We start from the raw sequence: 18,914 nt of genomic DNA on the forward strand, positions 1-18,914 counted from the left end.
GACCCTTTGAAGCAGTCTTAAGTTAAATATTTTGTTCATTTCTCTAGCAAAACAATTGGTAGATAGAAGCATTCCATGAGGGTTTTTTGTCATCTAAATATTTGTTCCTTAATCTGTTTTCTTTTTTTCCTCTTTTCCTTTGAATAACAAGGCCACAGTCAGTGGCCTGTCCCCAGCATTAATTAAAACAGAGAAAATTTTATAGCTGAATTAATATCTAGTTAATATACTGTCTTGACCTCCAAATTTTAGACTCTACAATATATTTAGAGAAGTCAGCTGAGAGGGTTCATAAATATTTTACTGCATTACCTCATTCTTGCTGCCACAACATTAAAAATGTGCTTTGCCTGGATGTTTTCTGCAGGAGTCTGATGGTCACGTTGCCATGAGCCGCCTGTGTCTGCTGGCAGCTCCCTCTTCCGCCCCAACACGGGTGCAGGAGGCAGTGGCTTGAAATATTAATGAGAGCTAATGCAGCACAGTGTGTGACTGAAAAAGACACACCCACAAACACACATGCACAGATGCACATTGTCCATGCATGTGTGTGTTTGATGTACACACTGCTGATACTTGCACATACAAAACCCGATGCTAAAGCTGCATAGCAGGCATTCGCTGGCATGCAGCAATACAGCAGTGTGCACTCCAGCACAGCTGGGCTGCCTCAGGCCCTGTGAAGGTGTCAGATTCCTTACAGTAAAAGCAGATCCCCCCTGAAAAATGATACCATCTCATCAAAACTTTGAAAGAGGTTTGGGTTGCAACCACGGAACAGAGAGCTTTATGCAAAGAGAAGAACCTCACGCGTTCAGTTGTAGCACCCCATGCCTAGCAATGCCAAGAAAAATAAAGGATTCTGTCCGACCTTGCTAGTGAGAAGAGGCAGGAAGAGATGGTCACATACCATCTGAGCTCTGTGTATGATTTGTGTCCCTTTAGATAGCCTGTCCTGGCTTGGGCTCATGATCTGTTTTGTCCAGAGCCTGGGCTGGGACAGGGTTAGGGTTTTTGTTTCATGCATTTTGTTGGTCACAAGTATATGTTCCTGCATATTGAGGAGAGGGAAAGGTGGTTTCCTTCATACATAAATAATCCCCCAGTTATTCCTGAGAGAGGTAAGTCCACAGGTCTTCTGGTCATCAGTCATTCTTCAACTAGTCTTCTCCATAGCAAAAGATTGTTTTTACAAGGTTTCCGCTTTAATAACAGTTTTCTAAATAGCAGTCAGTGCAACTGGCCTTGGGAGGTGCATTTCAGGCCATGAGAGGCAAGGAGAAGTTATTGGTGACTGCTTGCATGATTTTTTACTTGTGCAGCACATCCCTCAGACAAATCTTGAAGCTATGTTGTGAATGATTTCCCATACCATGAACTTTATCAACTTGAAACACTGGATTGAAGGGATTCCTTCATTCATAAGACTCTCACTGAATGATTCTGAATACTTATTTCTCCTCCATCTCTCCTTCTGCTGTCCTACAAATCCACCTTAACACTTAATGTACCCTGAAAAAGCCTGTAGCCCTTCAGCACAATGGGGCAGGGTTGTACTGCACTTGTAGCTCCTGCAAGAGAGGCCACTACACAGGGAATTTGCCTTTCCAGTTCCATGCTCACAGGTCAATTTTCTTTTGCTTTCCCCAAGCTTTTAATAAACCATTAGATTTCCTCTGGTTTCCTTCCTCTCAAGAAAGCAGCAAGAAATAGTCCATATGCACCCAGAGCAGAAATGCTATTTAAATATTGCAAGGTGTCACACAGAGCAGCAACAGTTTTATCTATTTTATATTTTCATAGCAATTGCCTAGGGATTAGCCAGTTTAGCAAATCAGGGAAAACTGCAAAAGCCTCAGTCACACAAACAGCAGGAGTCAAACCATTTGCCTTGTCACACATGCAAATGGATTTCTGGGGTGTCTGGGTGTATTGTCAGAGCAGCCGTCCTTGCACTGACTTACACACACACCACTGCCTGTGCAAGCACACGCGGGTTTCTAAAGAGAGCCCAGAAAAACATGCTGCAGCTGAAATCTGCTTCTCCTCCTGTTTTATGAAGTTATATCTGGACTATTGATGGGCAGAACAAGAGAGTTAATGCATTCATAAGCTGGGAAAGAAAACTTTGTCCCCTGTGGTCTGAGTGCTTCTAATAAAGTAAGGGACAAAAGTAAAGACATGTAAGGTTTTGGTTTGTCCCTTAGAATGGCTAAAGTAGTGGCCAATATAAATGCTACATTTCAGGTACATGTCAATTGAAATTATGTCTTGGGAGCACAGTCTTAGCTTTTGCTTGGAGAAGCCTGCCTAGCCATTGCTTCTATCATGAAATTCAATCAAATATTCCTTAAGACAAACCCTTTGATAACTGAAGGTGGTTTCTCTTTCTTTTTTTTTTTCAGTGGAATCAGAGAAAAGTCAGAGAATTCATTGAAATTCCTGTTTCTCTTTGAAGGCACTGATTATACAACTCTAATGCTGACATGTTACAGTGCAGAGGCACATGAATGCAGACAGTACTGTGGCTGGGGGCTGCTTCTGCTCCAACCTCGTGTTTGCTTCATCCCCTGCCACCAGGGCAGGGCCAGACTACCAGTCCTGAGTGAGACATTCCTTTTTACCAAGGCTCATTGCCTCAATCTAACTATTTGGTGAACTCAGCTTTTATTGAGAGTACAGGCTGCTATTGAGGCATCTTTTGGAGCCAAAGTCCAAGCTGTTTTGTGGCTGTGGCTGCAGACAGAGGCTCCCTACCATGGGACCTGGGAAGTTCACCCTGCATCTTCAGTATACACCGACTGCTGAAATGGGAGCACTTAGACATTAAGTGGTGTCTCTTTGAGCAGTATTACCAGATAATTGATGGAAATGCAATTTGACTAAAATATCAATACATTTGACATCAATTCCTTGGCCATACCATTTTCCTCAACTCTGAAAATACAGTCTGTTTGAAATCAGAGAAAAATTTTATTGAATTTGCAGTCAGCTCCCTGTCACCTTACAATCAGGTGTAAAATGCCTACAGGGTTCACATGGGTGTCCCTGCTCTGCCTTGTCTATTAGTGCAGTTTTGGCTAGACAGGAATGAATGGCCTGAACCCCGTGTTCAACAAGAGGGATCATGGAGGGAAATACAGGATGATGCTCACACTACCACATGGTTGCTGTAAGAACCATTGTAGCTGAAATATAATTTTCACAATCTAGTGGAAAAATGAAAGCTCAGCACTGTCAGTGAGTCAGGGCTGCCAAACCTGAGGTTACAGAAAACTGAATCATCTTCAATTTAGTGCTTGATGCTGCAGCAACCACCTGGGTTCGCTAGAAGGGCAGTATGAGGACATGTTTTCTGTCAATGGGGTGCTGATCTTTTACCCCTTTGGCTAATGAATGCTGCCACTCACAGAGGCAAAGTATCACCTCACTTTTTACTGCAGCAGAACCTTGAGCTAAAAATAGAGTAGCACCAGGCTAGATATTAATTGAAGACATCCATCACTGCCAACTTCCTAAAACAACAGTATTCTGAAACAATCTGAATTGAGAATGTTGTTGACAGTTTTGCAGACTAATTCTAGCCAGTATTTCTGTATTATCTCACGTTCTCACCATCGTTTTCCCCTCAGCATACAGACATAAGTAAAGGTGAAACACTTCAGCCCTTGGGAGATAGCACTAAAACATTTGCTTTCCTACCTATGAATCAGTATGATAATGTTTCATACCTCCCTTCCCTTTTGTCATTATCATTCAAGTCAATGGAGAAGGAAATGAGACACACAGCTGCAAAGTAGAAAACTTGGCAAAGGTTACTCAGCAGCACTGTGGAAAACTGTCTTCGCTGTAAGCAAGCTAAAATTGAAGGAGTTAAATTTTGCAGTCAGTCTTAAGACTAATTGTATATTGACTTGGGGATTTACACTGAGCAAGGAGTTTTGCATTTTGACAAAAGCTACTTTGTAGTGGTTTAAATGATCATCCTTAAAAGAACAGCAGAATGGGAAGTGAGATACATTTAGAAATTTGTGGAAATCAGATGGCATTTCAAGGTCAAGCATACGTCAAGGTGGTTTATAACCTTAGGACCTCATGAAAGTCAGCTTTCTATTGAATATAGAAATGCTTTTCTGGTTTTTGTTTGTTTTACCAGCAATGGAAACAGCTGAATATCACATGCAAACTCATGACATAAATCAACTTTCTGCAGTGCACAGAATCAATTCAAGAAGCTATATACTTTGCTTCAAGACAGCTTGCTATTTTACCCACTGGCTGCAGTGCTTGTCATCCTACCATATAGACTTTTAGCTCTCATCACTGAACTATTCAGTTTTTAATGTCAATGACTTGAACCATGGCATTTTTATCACTTTGACAGAAATTACTTTTTCCTCATATATGTTGATGAGTTTCAAGAGGAACTGTGAAACACTTCATGATTTGTTTTTAGTCTGAAGACTGTGAATGGCCACATAATTATCAAATACATGTAAACATTCACAAGTACTCATAGCTCTGCTTCTGACTTACATGACCTAGTAAGTGAAATGATGTGTTGTCTCTCCACCTTGTTTTGCTTTGTAACCAGAGAACTCCTAGTTTAAAGAGCATTGCCTGGTCCTAACAATACATACGGAACAAAGTCCTGACTTTATGCTTTACCCATGAAGAAAACAAGCATACTTTTCCCTCTCTTGTAATTTTATTTTTCACTCTTACCAAAGATGTCTGATAGCAAACATGTAATCACATCTATATTTTCATTTCTTTACAGTAGAAGTCTCTTTGATTATACCACATTTAATTACACAGAACTTACTGATTGAAAGAAACCCTACTGCCTTATTTCTGTCACTTTGATATATTACCCCAATTTCAACAGAAGATTTCTCCTGGCTCACTCTTTTGGTTAGTGTTTTCATAAATACCTTTCTCAGGCAATTTATTCTGTTAGGAATGTATATGACTTTAGAAAATCTTTTCCCCTTCAGATCAGAGCTGCTATGATTTATGAACCTGATCCTGTCCTATAAAGTAGATTAAAAAATCCTTTTTGAACTAAATTCACCTTAACGTTATTCCAGATTTTCTGCAGAAGTGAGTCTATTATATTGAAACCGTCTATGAAAAAGCTGTTGTAGCACTATAGCTACAAAGCTGAAGTAAACAGAGGTGAAACCTTTACCCTGTATTACTGCCACTTTCTCTGGCCCTTTTGTTTTTGATGGATGTTATTAATTTTCATTTTTCATCTTGAGCAAATAACATTGTGTACAGTGTGGACATGTACTTTTAAAAGGACTAAACCAAGTCTACCATTCTGATAATATAAAAGAGGTCTTACATGCAATATTCTAGTTAATAGTCAATTTTTGCTATAACAGAAATTCTCTGAGATATTTGCTCCTATTTTGAGATTAAAAAAAGGTGGGGGGGGGGAAGTTAGATTTAAGCTATTAACAAATATTTTTCCCATATTTCAGATGCCTCTCTTCTTATTTCCTTTGCTTATTTTCTCCAGTTCTCATAGAATCCCAGAAACATAGAACAAATCATCTTGGAAGGGACTTCAAGAATTCCTCATATCCACTCTTTTACATAGAGTAGTCAACGCTCAATAGAGCAGATTGCTCAGGAATTTGTCCAGTTGGGCTGTAAAACCCTCTAAGGACAGAGATTCTGCAGTCTATCTCTGGATAACACATACCAATGCTTAGTTATGCTCAAGGCAGATAAATTTCTTTCCCCTTTTGTCAAATCAGAACCTCACAGCCAGTTTCAGGTGACTGACAATGTTTCCTTCTTTTGGGGGAGTATTTCTTCTTGTAGCTCTATACCTTGTCAACTGTAATTTTTTGTTATTCTGTTGTTTTCTTTTGTTTGGTTAGGTTTGATTCATTTTTAATGTGCTATGTCCCAACACTGCATGCTGGTTTAGAGTTCAGGACTTAAACCAGAATTATAGTAGGTGCAAGATGTAAACTAGGCCTTTAAGGTAGCAAAAAAAATATAACAAATAAGGTAAAGAATACTTCCAGGAGGCCTAGTGAATCCTCAGACCTACACTCACAGTCTTTTTAGTGGCATAGAAAAAGCTGAACTCTTTCAGATGTAGAATGAAGACAAACTAATTTCCTGAGGAGGGATGTCACTTTATCATCCTTCATGGTACTCAATCCCATGTGACAAAAGCCGCAAACTTTATGCTATAACCACAAGAGAGGAATTCAGTTGTTGTAATAGTTCTATCTTGGTGTGGAGTCAGGCCTGTGCCTGTGTGTACACACAGTGTATTTAGTTACGAGTTCCCTGGGTGGTCCAGGAACTCCACAGAGACCTTCTGCACAGATGAACCAACGGACTGACTTGAGAGTTTTTTTCCCCCCACTTACAGGTATCATCTACCTGTATCATTACAGGTATGACCGAACTGGTATATTTTTTTCTGTGGATGTGATGATGGAATCTGATAGCCATAGCTGGTTGTTACCCTCCCTGTGCATCAACAAGAGAGGAATGACTGCAAGAGTTTCTTGACAAGGAAACAAAGCAAATCAAGTGCTGAGTATTGTTTACTCTTAGAAAGGCAACCATGAAGCCAGAAGATCAATCCAGTGCTATCTATAATCAGTCTATTAATGAGGACTTGTGTGAAAATAATTATATAGAGGGAAGAGCACCACAGAATTTAGCTTTTCTTCTTGGTATCTGTAATTGTCTCATACATATATTTTAACAACTGGAATTTTGGTAACTTTAAAATAAAACCATAAAAGAAGTTGTACAGTTTTCTTTCCAGTGACATAGAAAGAAAACCCTTGCTGAATCAAATAGTCAAAATTACTTTGCAGAACAAAACCTACTAATAAGTTTAAATTAAATAGCTCTTTTCGTGTAAGACATGAAGATTGATCAGACTCAGTTACCCAAGTGCTTATAGATCCAGCAGGCTATTTTCTTGGACTAAGAAAGTAATTTTTTTAAACATCAGAATTAAATTAGTTCCATAAAACTCCATGCTGATTACCAACAGCCCATCTAATATATGCAGCTTTAGTTAAACCAAGAATATCAGGACCACTCCAGCAGTAAAGGGTACTCCAGCAGTAATTGATTTACAGTCATTCTCAAGCTTCAATTTGCCTTTCAGTCCTTTCCAAACACCTGGTGTCTAAGTCCATCTGTTTCTTGCTCCAGCTCCACATGACAGCCTTCTGCACCTTATTTGTTAGAGAAATTTGTGAAAACTCCTCAAGCAAACATATTTGAAGGGGTACTTCAAACTTACTCTTTGCTCACTGAGATAATCAAACATTTTTCAAATGATAAATCTTTTTCTAAATTGCTTTTATTTTTCCATATTTCCTGCTTTCTGAAAGGAGTATCTTAAAGCTGCTTACAATATGTGTGTGTATGTAAACCACTTAACAAACAGTAAGTATTCAACTCTAAAAAAGAGACTATTTGTTATAATGTACTAAATCAAGTTAATTGCAAACACCGAAGAAACAGAATTCTCCTAAGCTTATTTTGGCAAATTTTTGTAATTTTGAAATATACTTTGAAATGTCTTTTCCATATATGTAGATCTACAAACTAGTTGTGAACTTGTTCACAACTTACTTTGTGCCTGTAGTTAACATATGCTTTGACAAAATGCCAAAGATGAATGAGATATCTCCACTTTCCCAGGACAGTAAGACTTGTTCATCTGCTGTTTCTCACTGGGGGGGGAGGGGGGCTTATGCTTATTAATTGATAATGTTATTAATCAATATACCTTCATAGAATTAGCTTAGTTGTATAAAATTCACTGTATGACACACAGCAAAACTCACAAGGTACAGACCTGTCCTTGAAGATGCCATACCAAGAGGCCCCAGAGACTCTTGGACTAATCAAAACAGCCAGGATACCCTATGAAATGAAGATAAATCAGGAAACATGTCAAAAGAACAAGTAGAGAAATTCGCCAATTAGACCAGCTACAGTTGCCAACAAGTCCAGTTTGAAGCAGTTTTGAGCAAAAGGTAAAAAGTTCATGAGAGGAAGAGTACTGACTTCATCCCCAAAGACCACCAGAGACCCCTGCCCTGAATTACCAAGAACAGCACAGGCGCAAGAAGGTGTGGTACAGGGCAGAGAAAATGGAAATCAGTTCTTGAAACTCATTATAATAACCCTGCCTTCTCTAAGAAAATAATGTTTATGCATGAAATATGTATAACTTACTTGCATATAAACCAGTTGTTAACTCGACCAGGGCTGTAAGTTTTTGGAAGAGTTATCCCCCATGCTCCCAGGCCTGGAATAAATGTACCTCTCTATAACCTTGCTGGATATAGAGTCTTCTTTCCACAAAACATTTCAACAATACAGTATATATAATACTGCATTTATCAAACCTGGCCTTAAACACTCCCAAAGCAGCTCCTGAAGTCCGACTGGAAACTGCAACACTGTCCTTTTAACTAACTACTCAGAAGGCTAGATTAAGGCACGCGGCTCCCAATGTTAAATCTCCAAGATAATTGCTGTATTTTAACATAAGTATTCAGGGGGGAAAGGGAGAGGTAAGGAAGGGACAGTCTATTACCACCACCTGTGGCAGTTGCCAGTAACAGAGGAGGGATGGGGAAGGCAAGGGCAGAGCAAGCACCGTGAGGATGAGAGGTGACGAGGATGAGGAGAGGTGACGAGGATGAGGAGGGGTGACGAGGATGAGGAGGGGTGACGAGGATGAGGAGGGGTGACGAGGATGAGGAGGGGTGACGAGGATGAGGAGGGGTGACGAGGATGAGGAGGGGTGACGAGGATGAGGAGGGGTGACGAGGATGAGGAGAGGTGACGAGGATGAGGAGAGGTGACGAGGATGAGGAGAGGTGACGAGGATGAGGAGAGGTGACGAGGATGAGGAGAGGTGACGAGGATGAGGAGAGGTGACGAGGATGAGGAGAGGTGACGAGGATGAGGAGAGGCTGGCAGAACTGAGAGACGAGGAGTGGGGCCAAAAGTAGCTTAGACCCTGATCAAACCTGAGCTGGAATGGCCATGGTGCACCTCTGGGCATGCTCTTAAATGCCCTCTGGTGGATGCCTATTGGCCAGTGCGGCCCCAGGCGGACCCTTCCATGATGCTGGGTGGTCGAGCTGGTAGCCAGGCAGGCTGGCTCGGCCAAGGCAGGTAAAGCATGAGTTGAGGGCTCGTGGAGACGTCGGCCAGCAGCCCAGAATGTCTCCGGGACCTGTGAAGACGGCGCTGCAAAGAGCTGTACGCCACTGTGTTCGGTCCCTGGGCTCCTGGAAGCTGCAAAACCTGCTGGAAAGATCTCAGTCTCTGCGGAGTGACTGATTGCTGCTTTTGCAGAATTAAACAGGTTCAAAGTAGCCTTGCCTTGGGCACTTAATTGCCCCATCAACACCTATTGTGCCTCGGGCGAGAGTAACTAATTACATTTTGAATAGGTCTAATTATTTACTGCACCAATCAATGTAAAAACTTATTAGCGAGTTAAAATAGTTGCTTACACCTGTCCTGACACACGATCCCATCAGATCTCGGAAGCCAAGCAGGGTCAGGCCCGGTTAGTACTTGGATGGGAGACCTCCTGGGAATACCGGGGCCTGTAGGTTCTAGTCCTGAGGACTTCACTGTCACTGCCTAAGCGCGCTTGGCCGTGGCAGATGAACTTCAGGAGTGAAAGGGTGGGGGCCAGTTCTGTGCACGTTCTGCCTCACCTAAAAAATCCACTGTGCAGGTGGAAGGGCACAGCCACGTGGATAGAGCCCTTCCCAAATCTTCTTTTGCGAAGCTGTCTCAGTTTGAGGGGCAAAACCCAAAATGTTTACCCACAAGCGGAGGAGGGGGGTTTCCTCCACAATAATCACGCCACTCTTTATCAAATTTAAGAAAAAGGAACTTTAATCAGAAAATGGATACAAGAAGGATAACTGTTCTTAACTTATATATATATATATGTATATATATATAGGTATAGATATAACTATAAACAGACCAGAGCAAAACTGCTTCCCCAACGCCACAGAAAAAAAACCCAATAACCACAACAACCCCCACACTGACAAGTTTCCTCCTGGAGCAGAGTTATACTTATGAGCAGTATCAGTGTCACAACCCGGCTGGCTGCAGGTGAGCTCCCAGTCCCTCTCCAGCGAGACAGACAAGCGATCAGCACTCAGATGAATTGTCTCTCCCTCCGTGTCCGTTGTCCCAAATGAAGAAGAAAAAACCTGGAAGCGACGAACCGCTGCGTGTCCTGGAAAAACAGCTGCGTTCTCTCTCCCAGATCGCTGCTCCAGCCGGGGCGGGCAGGCCGCGATGCTGCAAGTAGCAGTGAGACTGGAGCAGAGGCCGGGACCCCAGATGCAGGAACCAGGAGAACAGCCATGGCGAGGAGAAAAGCGACTCAGCAAGAAGTGACAGCAGCAGGAGCAGGAGAAAAAGCTTCCCTCCTCAGCAGCACACACACACACACCGCTCCTGCGTTCCACCTAGCTAAGAATGGAAAAAATGTCCCCAAAACCAAAAGAGACAACCTGCCCCCACCCAAGCGATCAAGAAAAAGACGTAGCAGTTAACTACTTCTTTTTGTTAACTAATGGCATGGGCAGTTAGCGGCAGGGGAGAGAATTTACATAATAATTCCAAACTACAACAGAAGCCCAGCTATGAATGAATCTTAGTCTCTTACACCTGTGAGAGTGGAGGGGTCCTGGCATAGGTTGTCCAGAGAAGCTGTGCCTTCCCCAGCCCTGGAAGTGTTCCAAGGCCAGGTTAGACAGAGCTTGGAGCAATCTGGTGCGGTGGAAAGCGTCCCTGCCCGTGGCAGAGGGCTTGGAATGACATGAGCTTTGAGGCCCCTTCCAACCTAAAGTATTCTAGGACTCTAGGAGTCATGAAAAACATGCAGCCTCATAGTAAACTTCAGCTCTGTCTTTTTGCCGTCACCCCTGACCACTTGGCTGAGTGCCCTTTTCTATGCTTGAATTAAGCTGAGGAAGATGCCACTGAGGTCTCCATTCTTAGGTAGTGTAATTAGCATTTATGTATTTAATTGCAAGAGATAATGGTAACTGGTGGCACCCTGGTGTAGTTACTGTTGACAAAGTATTACGGCTTTTCTATCTTTTGATGCTGGCTGCTGTGTAGGAGAACCAAAAATGGGGTCTAAGGAGAGCAGCCAAAAGTGTGTGGTGTTCAGCAAAAGTGCCTGGAAACTCTGCGTACCCACTAGGAACAGACCCTAGGGACAATCACACCTCGGGCACATTATTTCATGTAAGAGAGCTGGCTGTTCTGTGCAGAAGCAGTGAGGCTGGGTGGTTACGGTTGTCTTGATGCAGGACCTCAGTGACATTTACTGAATTGAGCCTCGTGTGCTCTTCTGGCAGCAGCAGCTCTCCTGGGAGCTCAAGCGTTTTGGAGACAGCATAAAGGAATCAGCTAAAACCTCTTCACAGGCTCTTGGCTCTCATGGAAAGTGACGCTCCTGAATAAAGGTGATACCTGAGTGCTCAGGGGATACTTCAAACACTTACTGGATTGAATAGTCATAAAAATTGTGAATGATTCACAATTGTAAGGGTACCAGAATTAGATCTCGTCAGACTTGGCCTCCTTCCTCCATGCCTGGTTCTTAATCTTGGACCTTGAAACAGGTCATGCCACTGTTTCCTGAAGAAGCATGTCCTCTGCCAGCACCTGGAAACCAGCACTCCTGAGAGCTAAATAAAGAATGACACTCTTTGGTAAATGTGTGCCATAATAATCAGTCTTATTAATAGGTGGGAACTACAGCAATCACAAGTCCAGCGGCCTGACAACTTCAGGGCTGATGAAACATTTAAGCATGTTGTTAAGGGCACTGTCCAAATGCCTCTTAAACATTGACAGACTTGGACCTCCCTCAGAAGCCTGTTCCAGTGGTTGACCATCCTCTCAGTAAATAAATGCTTCCTAACAACCACTCTGAACCTGCCTTGATGCATGCAGCTCTTAAAGTGAGACTTTTGTGTAAACACTAAAATACCAGTTCCTGTAAGGAAAATAAAACCACTGCTGCCTATATAACAAAACTGATTTTATTTTAAGGCTATTTTTTCCTTTCGTATGTAGGCTTATTCCATTGAAGAGCTGGTCTTCTACTGAACAAAACAGGAAGCAGTCCTAAAATCTGGGAAAATAACCCCAAGGATCTGTTTCATTTAAGTCTGACCTGGTAACCTTCTAAAAGGCCGTTTAATCCCATCTATCCAATTCAGTTCATTTGTATACGTAAGGGCTTATGTTATCATCTTGTGAGCCATAATTTCTTGATTACAAGGGTGGAAGAGGGAAAACAGGAATTTTCCCTGCCAGTGCTTAGCTCTGAAAAATTGGACACAGGGGCTTACTAAGGTAGGTTTGATGTACTATATCAGGTCTGTAGTACCCAATGACTTTATTCTAACAATTTGGAGATAATTGTCACAGCAGCCAATACACTGTCTTTGGTAAGCTACAGTGTCTCTGGCAGAATCCTAAAATCATGACATAATTCAGGTTGTAAGGGACTTAGGAGGTTTCAAGTCAAACCTCTCATGCAAAGTATGGCCACTTACACTGAGGTTGCTCAGTCAAGTTTTGAAAACCTCCAAGGCTGAAGATCCCACAGCTTCTCCAGGAACTTCCTCCCGTGTTTGACTGCGCTCATGGCAAAAATAGTTCTCCTTCTCTCTTGTTGCAGCTTGTGTCTGTTGCCTCTCACCTATCATGCAGCTCTGCAGAGCTTGGCTCTGTCTTTTCTATACCTCACCATTAAGTTCTCCCCTTGGACTTCTTTTTTTTAAGGCCGAACAAGTCCAGCTCCTGCAGCCCCTCCTCCCATGTTGTGTCCTCCAGCTGCCTGCCAGGCTCAGTCCAGTATGTCAGTAACCTTCTTGCACTGGAGACCCCAAACCTGCATGCAGTTCTCCAGATGTGGTCTCACAAGTGCTGAATAGAGGGGACTAATAAATTCCTTCAACTATCAGGTGTGCTCTTGTAAATAAAGCCAGTTATGCTGTTGGTTTTCTTTGCCTCAAGGGTACACTGCTTCTCGGGACTGCGATGGGGACGGCTCCCAAGGTATTCAGACACACACAGGGTTGGAGAACATGTTGGAAGCGCTTTATTTCCGGTCGTGGTCTGGGTTATAAAGGGTCCTGATAGGGGCGGGTTTGGAGGGGATTGGACAGCACATCTGGGGGCAGGGTTGGGCTTGAAGGCCAGGATGGGAGAGGCTCAGGTACTGGGAAACCATACAGGGACATCCAGGGTGGGGAAGGAACCTCAGGGGATACAGAGACTGTGAGCAAGGGGCACATGGGCTTCAGGAGCACCTGCCACCATGTGACGCTTCAGGAGCAGTGGGATTTGCTGCAGCAGGGCAGGGAAGGGGCGTAGAACTCTCTCAGATGCAGGGAAACCATCAAGGTACCTTCACAGCATAGACAAACCTCAGGGAAAAAACATACAGAGAGGAGGAAGGAACATGGGGGGTCTGAGCCCTGGGGGCTGAGCCCGACAACTGCTCATACACATGCAATTCCATGCAATGCCCACCCCTGATCCTGGCTCTTTTTATTGTAAAGCTGTCCCCAACCCACCTACCTAGTGTGAATTGCTGCAAGGGATTAGTCTGCCTCAGAGGCAGGACTTCGCTGCATTTGTCTTACTAGATGAAGTGCCCGGCAGATCACTTCTCCATCATCCTGAGATCTGCCTTCAAAGGAAGTCCTGCCCTCCCTGTAGCAACTGCCCACCCCATGTCCCAGGAGGGCAGCTGACATACTTACATTATCACAAATCTCACCAGACCCAGGTTTGGTGAAACAAACTTGCTGAAAGTGCACTCTGTCGTTTCCTTCATGTTGTTAATAAAGATGTTAGATGGTACTGTCCCCAGTATTAACCACCCAGAATGTGGGCTGACAGTTCAACTTTATCTGGACAGTGGGGCTCAAAGGATGGTCATCAGCATTCTAATCTACTGTAGGTAGCTACCCAGTCCATGTCAGCTATTTGACTATAGGTTGTTTTAAAAAAAATAAGATAAAAAACCCAACAGAAGAATCTTTTTATTTTCAAAGTTTGATCAATTCATGAAAGAAAGAGCAGCACATTTCTGCAAAGCCCAAATAACTACAGCTCATTCCAAACACAGATTTTTTTCTCACCAGAAGGGAAGTGCCTGTTAAAGAAAAGGAACCAGGAAGGGAGTCAGGACGAGCTGTGGCCAGTGTAGTTCAACTGGCCAGTACCTTTAGAAACATATTACACCCTTCACACTTCTCCTTCCAGTGTTGCTTTCCTTAAATTCACTGAACATCCAGGTGAGGATCCATCTAACCATAAAGGACATTTTAACATTCCTGGAGGCCATGTCAGGGCTGCCCTGTATATTTTGATTTTCATTCACAGGACTTACAGAAGAAATGTAGCAAAACTCTCCAGGAGGTAATGCGGCCTGATTGTATGACCAGCCACCTTTCCGCTACACTTTGGAGGAAATCTGGTTGTCTTCCAGTGAGTTCCAGTCACCAAATTATTTTATTGTTACAATATCATGAAGCGATTTTTATTTTGTGCACACCAAGGTGCTCAAAATGTTAAGTTTTCACAGTATAGAATGGACAGTATTTGTCATGGAAGCACTCAGCAGAGTATGTTTCAACTTCATTTAGTTGTGCTGTTTCATGAAGTTCTGCAGTAAAATGTGCCAGGAAATTATGTTAGTTTCTTTCTGCTGATTAACTAATCATTCATATTATAAATAGCAGCTAACTACAAGAAAGAGATTTATTTGTCACAGACTTAGAAGAATGTCAAACTCTTCCCATTTCATGTAAAAAGGCAGAGGAAAAAAATACTTCTAAAATGACTTTGCAACATGTGCTTTATTTTAAGTCATTACTGAATCAAAACTACACAGTATACCCTTTTAGCATACCCTACCCCCACTCAATTATTTTTTTCCTCAATATTTTTTTAACATGGAATGAAACCTATATTGCAATTGTGAATTTTCATGCTACAATGTTCTCTAATGAGCCATTTTTGTCACTAATAATAGCAATTTAAGAAAAAGGCCATTTTTCAAGCTCATGTGTCTATATTTGGGAACTAAAAAAACCCCCCGTCTCGGATGTAAAAATGTGACTTGGAATATGTAAACATTGTCATATACCTGAAACACTGGAAGAAGAATATCAGCTAACAGCAAAACAACAGTTGCCTTAAATCATTGAAATGGAAAAAAGCATGTAATGGGGAGCAGAAGGAAGCACACACTATTCAGTCTTTAAAGGGTTATAAGAAATGAAGTTGCTCATTAGGTCACTGAATTCACTTTCTTTTCTCATCTAATGGAAAGCAGTAACTTTGAAGAGAATGGCCCAGCAGAACACCCCAATAATTCACCATAATTATTCTAGCCATTAGTTAATCTTGACAAAGTGTCAAGTTTCAGTTGCTTTTTTTTCCTGAGAAAAGTCATTGATGTTTGGTGGAAATGTCTCCTCTGACTGTACAAATAAAATAAGGCATTTAATGAGAATGTTACTTGTTTTCTTTCTGCTAACAGAGGCTTGTCCACAGTGTCCTTTGTACATCAAAACCTCTGCTTTTCTACAAATGGGTATGGCTAGAATGTCTTCAGATCCCACTGTGGCCCTGGGTCTTGGGTGTCCTGAAGGCTAGTCAGCGTCCCATTACTGTAGCTTGAAAGTCAGTGATGTACAACAGCATATTGCACAATCCAAACTGTATGGCTCCAGAAAGGGTTAAGAAGGTACACCGGAGTCATCTGGCAGTTCACTTGTTTCATTTCTTTTAAGTTGTAATGGTCATCTGGAAAATTAAATTAGCCAGACAAAGATGCAATCTTTTTGTTGATTAAATTACAAAGCAGTCCCCAGATTGTAGGGGGTGGCACATTAAAACAAACAAATCATTCAACTTTCCTCACTGTTGATCCTTAATTTGAAAGGCAGCATGGATTCCTAAGGCCGTAGCGCTTCCAGGATTCCTTCAGTGAAAAAAATCATTGCTACCCAACTATAAAAGGCTTAGCTCTTAAGAGATTATTGTGCTTTTATTCTTTTTCCTTTAAAATTCAGATTAAATCAACTTGATTTGCAGTGTGACACCAAAGAGATCAATTAGTTTTTTCCCTAGTCCACTTGATCATGGTCTCTGGTGAGCGATACAGGAATATTAGTTTGGCATACAGGTCTTCTTCTAGTTCCAGTTCCCCAGTCTCTCGCACTAAGAAAATGTCAGTACACAGTTTCAAGATTCGGTCTACATTGGGTAGCTCCTCAAACATGATGGAGTGAGAGATCCCACTGAAAAATTCACGGACGAACTTCCCTATCACCAGGACAACTGAGGCATAAAGTCCCATAATGCTGAAAAGAAAGAAAGGAAGAGTTCAAATCATGCCTTGAAAAAGGGTCAGCCAAGTGTGAGGGAGCTCATCTAATTCACATCTGGCTAAATGTAATCTATTAGCTGGATGAATATTAATTTCTAATCAGGATCTTGTTTTTGCTGTGCTGCAGGATGAAGGAAAATAAGGTCTCTTCAAACATCACAGAAATATGGAAACAAACAGCTGAGACTGCTGACTTAAACTGTTTAACCCCAGTTGCTGAAGGTCTCATGTCCTGTCTGCTACAGCTTGGAAGTCACAATGGGAAATCTGACAACATCTGGCTGCTAAAGGCAAACAATCTCTCAGGTTTCATATCTACTATTTTTTATTAAAGTGTATGTAACTGGTGAAGAACTAATGTTTACCTGTCTCCCCTGATAATCCTCCTATGAGGAGTTCTCCAAACTTGTACCAAAAGGATTTATCTCCTGGGAATGCACAGTCTCCCGCCTTCCTTCCTCTGTCTGTGGACAGGTATTTCAAAACAGTTTCACACCCAGGGTCCTGGCTACAAGATAGGGAAGGTCACCCAAACTGGGCAGAATTTGGGCAGAACCTGACTTGCAGCTAACTGACATATTTTGAATTTTTTTACTTTAATAGGAAATTGGTGTAAAGGTGTCCTGTGTGGGTATAACCAAAACTGTGTATTCTACACCCTCTCCATAATTTCTAACAAACTGTTAGCAATGGATTGTTTGCAGCAGCTGCCCAGGGCACACCTGACCCCTCAGACTACAAGCTGGGTGTTACATCTCTACTCTGAGAGATGTATCTTCACTCTAAAGACTCAGGTGTGATAACCTCCCCTACAAGGAGGCATTAGCACCATCATACCAGCCTGAGGGGTCATGTCTGCTAATGTGCCATCAAGGATTCCAGGAATATCCCATGACTCAGTAAATCACCCATTGTGAAACTCCTGTCCCTCTAGGAGGTACTAGGCATTCCCATCTGATTCTAAGCATATATAATCTTGGGGTTTGGGGCTTCTGGTACCACTCGTCGAATCCAGTGGGGGACCAGAACCTCAATGGGACTGTGACTGAATAGTGGGAACCGAAAGAGAAGGGAGAGAGAGAAAGAGGGAGACTAAAGCACTAAGCCCAGATGTGTAAGCACCCCACTCACTAGAGAGTTACTCACGTAAGGTTGTCTTACCAACTCAGGACACTCTCCCAAAGGCAGGGGCTACATCCTCTAGGTGTTTGCAGACAGCAGGCATCCCTGCTGTCTTCTTTGGGAAAAAAACACCAACGACCAGAGCACGAGCCCTCTCACCTTTTACTGAGCCTGCTAGAGATGTCTACCTGGGGAGGTGAGGCCACCACCCCCCAGGAAAGAGGTCACATACCCTGCTGCTCTCTCTTTCTCTTCCTCCTTGCTCTCTCCCCTCCCCCCCCCAACTCTCCTGCAAAGGCTGTCAACCAATAGGAGAGGCTCAAGTAACTTTAGTTTATGCAAACTGTGTCTTCAAGGACAAAGCCTTCACTCTATCAGCTCTTGTTCCATAGAACTTGGTAGGAAAAGAATAAATCTTTTCACAGGTGGCATAAGCAAAAGCACGACCAAAATGTCAACACTTTCAATTCTTCATACACTGTGACTGCCACTCTTGACCAGACTGTGACCGTCATCCGCACCAATAGGTTTTACTTTGCTTTTAGTTTGGACTCAGGGGGACCACGTGGGGCTCAGCACAGGGGCCATCAAACACCGCTCTGTTTGTGCCCAGGGTTCTGGGCTATACATCTGGGGTTTATGGGTTAAAACCAGTTTCTCTTTGTACAATTGCATTTATTATAATATATTTATTAAATTGCAACTATGACTTATAATCTCTTTTGAGTTGGGTTCATTTCTCCTGGTGATTTACCTTCTGTTTTCAATCCCCCTGGAGAGCAGTTATCAAGGGTGATATTACACCTTATGAAAATTAACCCTCCTGACATTATTTTGAAATCCTCACAAAATCCCTTTTCAAAATGTAATGTTCAAACACAACAACAAAAAAGAAATAACCCCCCCAAAATCAACAAATAAAGTCACCTCTACTTCTATTTTATGTACCTTATTTAATTTAATGTAAAGATTCCATCTTACCCATAACCAGCCAAGAATCCAAGGCTTGGAGGACTGACTTTATCACTGAATACAATGAGCTCAAGACTCTCTCCAGATGTTTTGAATGTTTTTTCAAGCTGATTCAAAACCCACCACTCACGAACTCCATCTTCAGACACATTTTTGACCAAGGAAACTGTAATATTTTTCCATTTGCAGTCTATTGAAAAAAAAAGAAATGTTAATATATATACACCAAAAATTGTAAAAAACAAACTACTTTGAGACAGATACTTTAAACATCTACAAAATAAAATGACTGAACAATGTAGAAGCATAAGTTTGTTTTAATTCTCCTAAACCCCATTTT

At 42.2% G+C, this 18,914-nt stretch overlaps 1 protein-coding gene across 1 annotated transcript in view; it reads right to left on the reverse strand.

Annotated features, from left to right (window-relative positions):
* Positions 1–14,024: 14,024 nt before the first annotated feature.
* PIEZO2 (piezo type mechanosensitive ion channel component 2) overlaps positions 14,025–18,914 on the reverse strand; it is a 306,402-nt gene continuing 301,512 nt past the window's right edge. The window contains exons 52-53 of the mRNA XM_071554837.1: positions 18,584–18,764; positions 14,025–16,454 (exon numbers count right to left, since the gene is read on the reverse strand). Coding sequence (XP_071410938.1) covers positions 16,202–16,454; positions 18,584–18,764 — 434 coding nt within the window. The 3' untranslated portion in view covers positions 14,025–16,201. The remainder of the gene's footprint in view (positions 16,455–18,583; positions 18,765–18,914) is intronic.

The sequence above is a fragment of the Pithys albifrons genome, chromosome 4, assembly GCF_047495875.1.
Source record: "Pithys albifrons albifrons isolate INPA30051 chromosome 4, PitAlb_v1, whole genome shotgun sequence".
Taxonomy (NCBI): domain Eukaryota; kingdom Metazoa; phylum Chordata; class Aves; order Passeriformes; family Thamnophilidae; genus Pithys; species Pithys albifrons.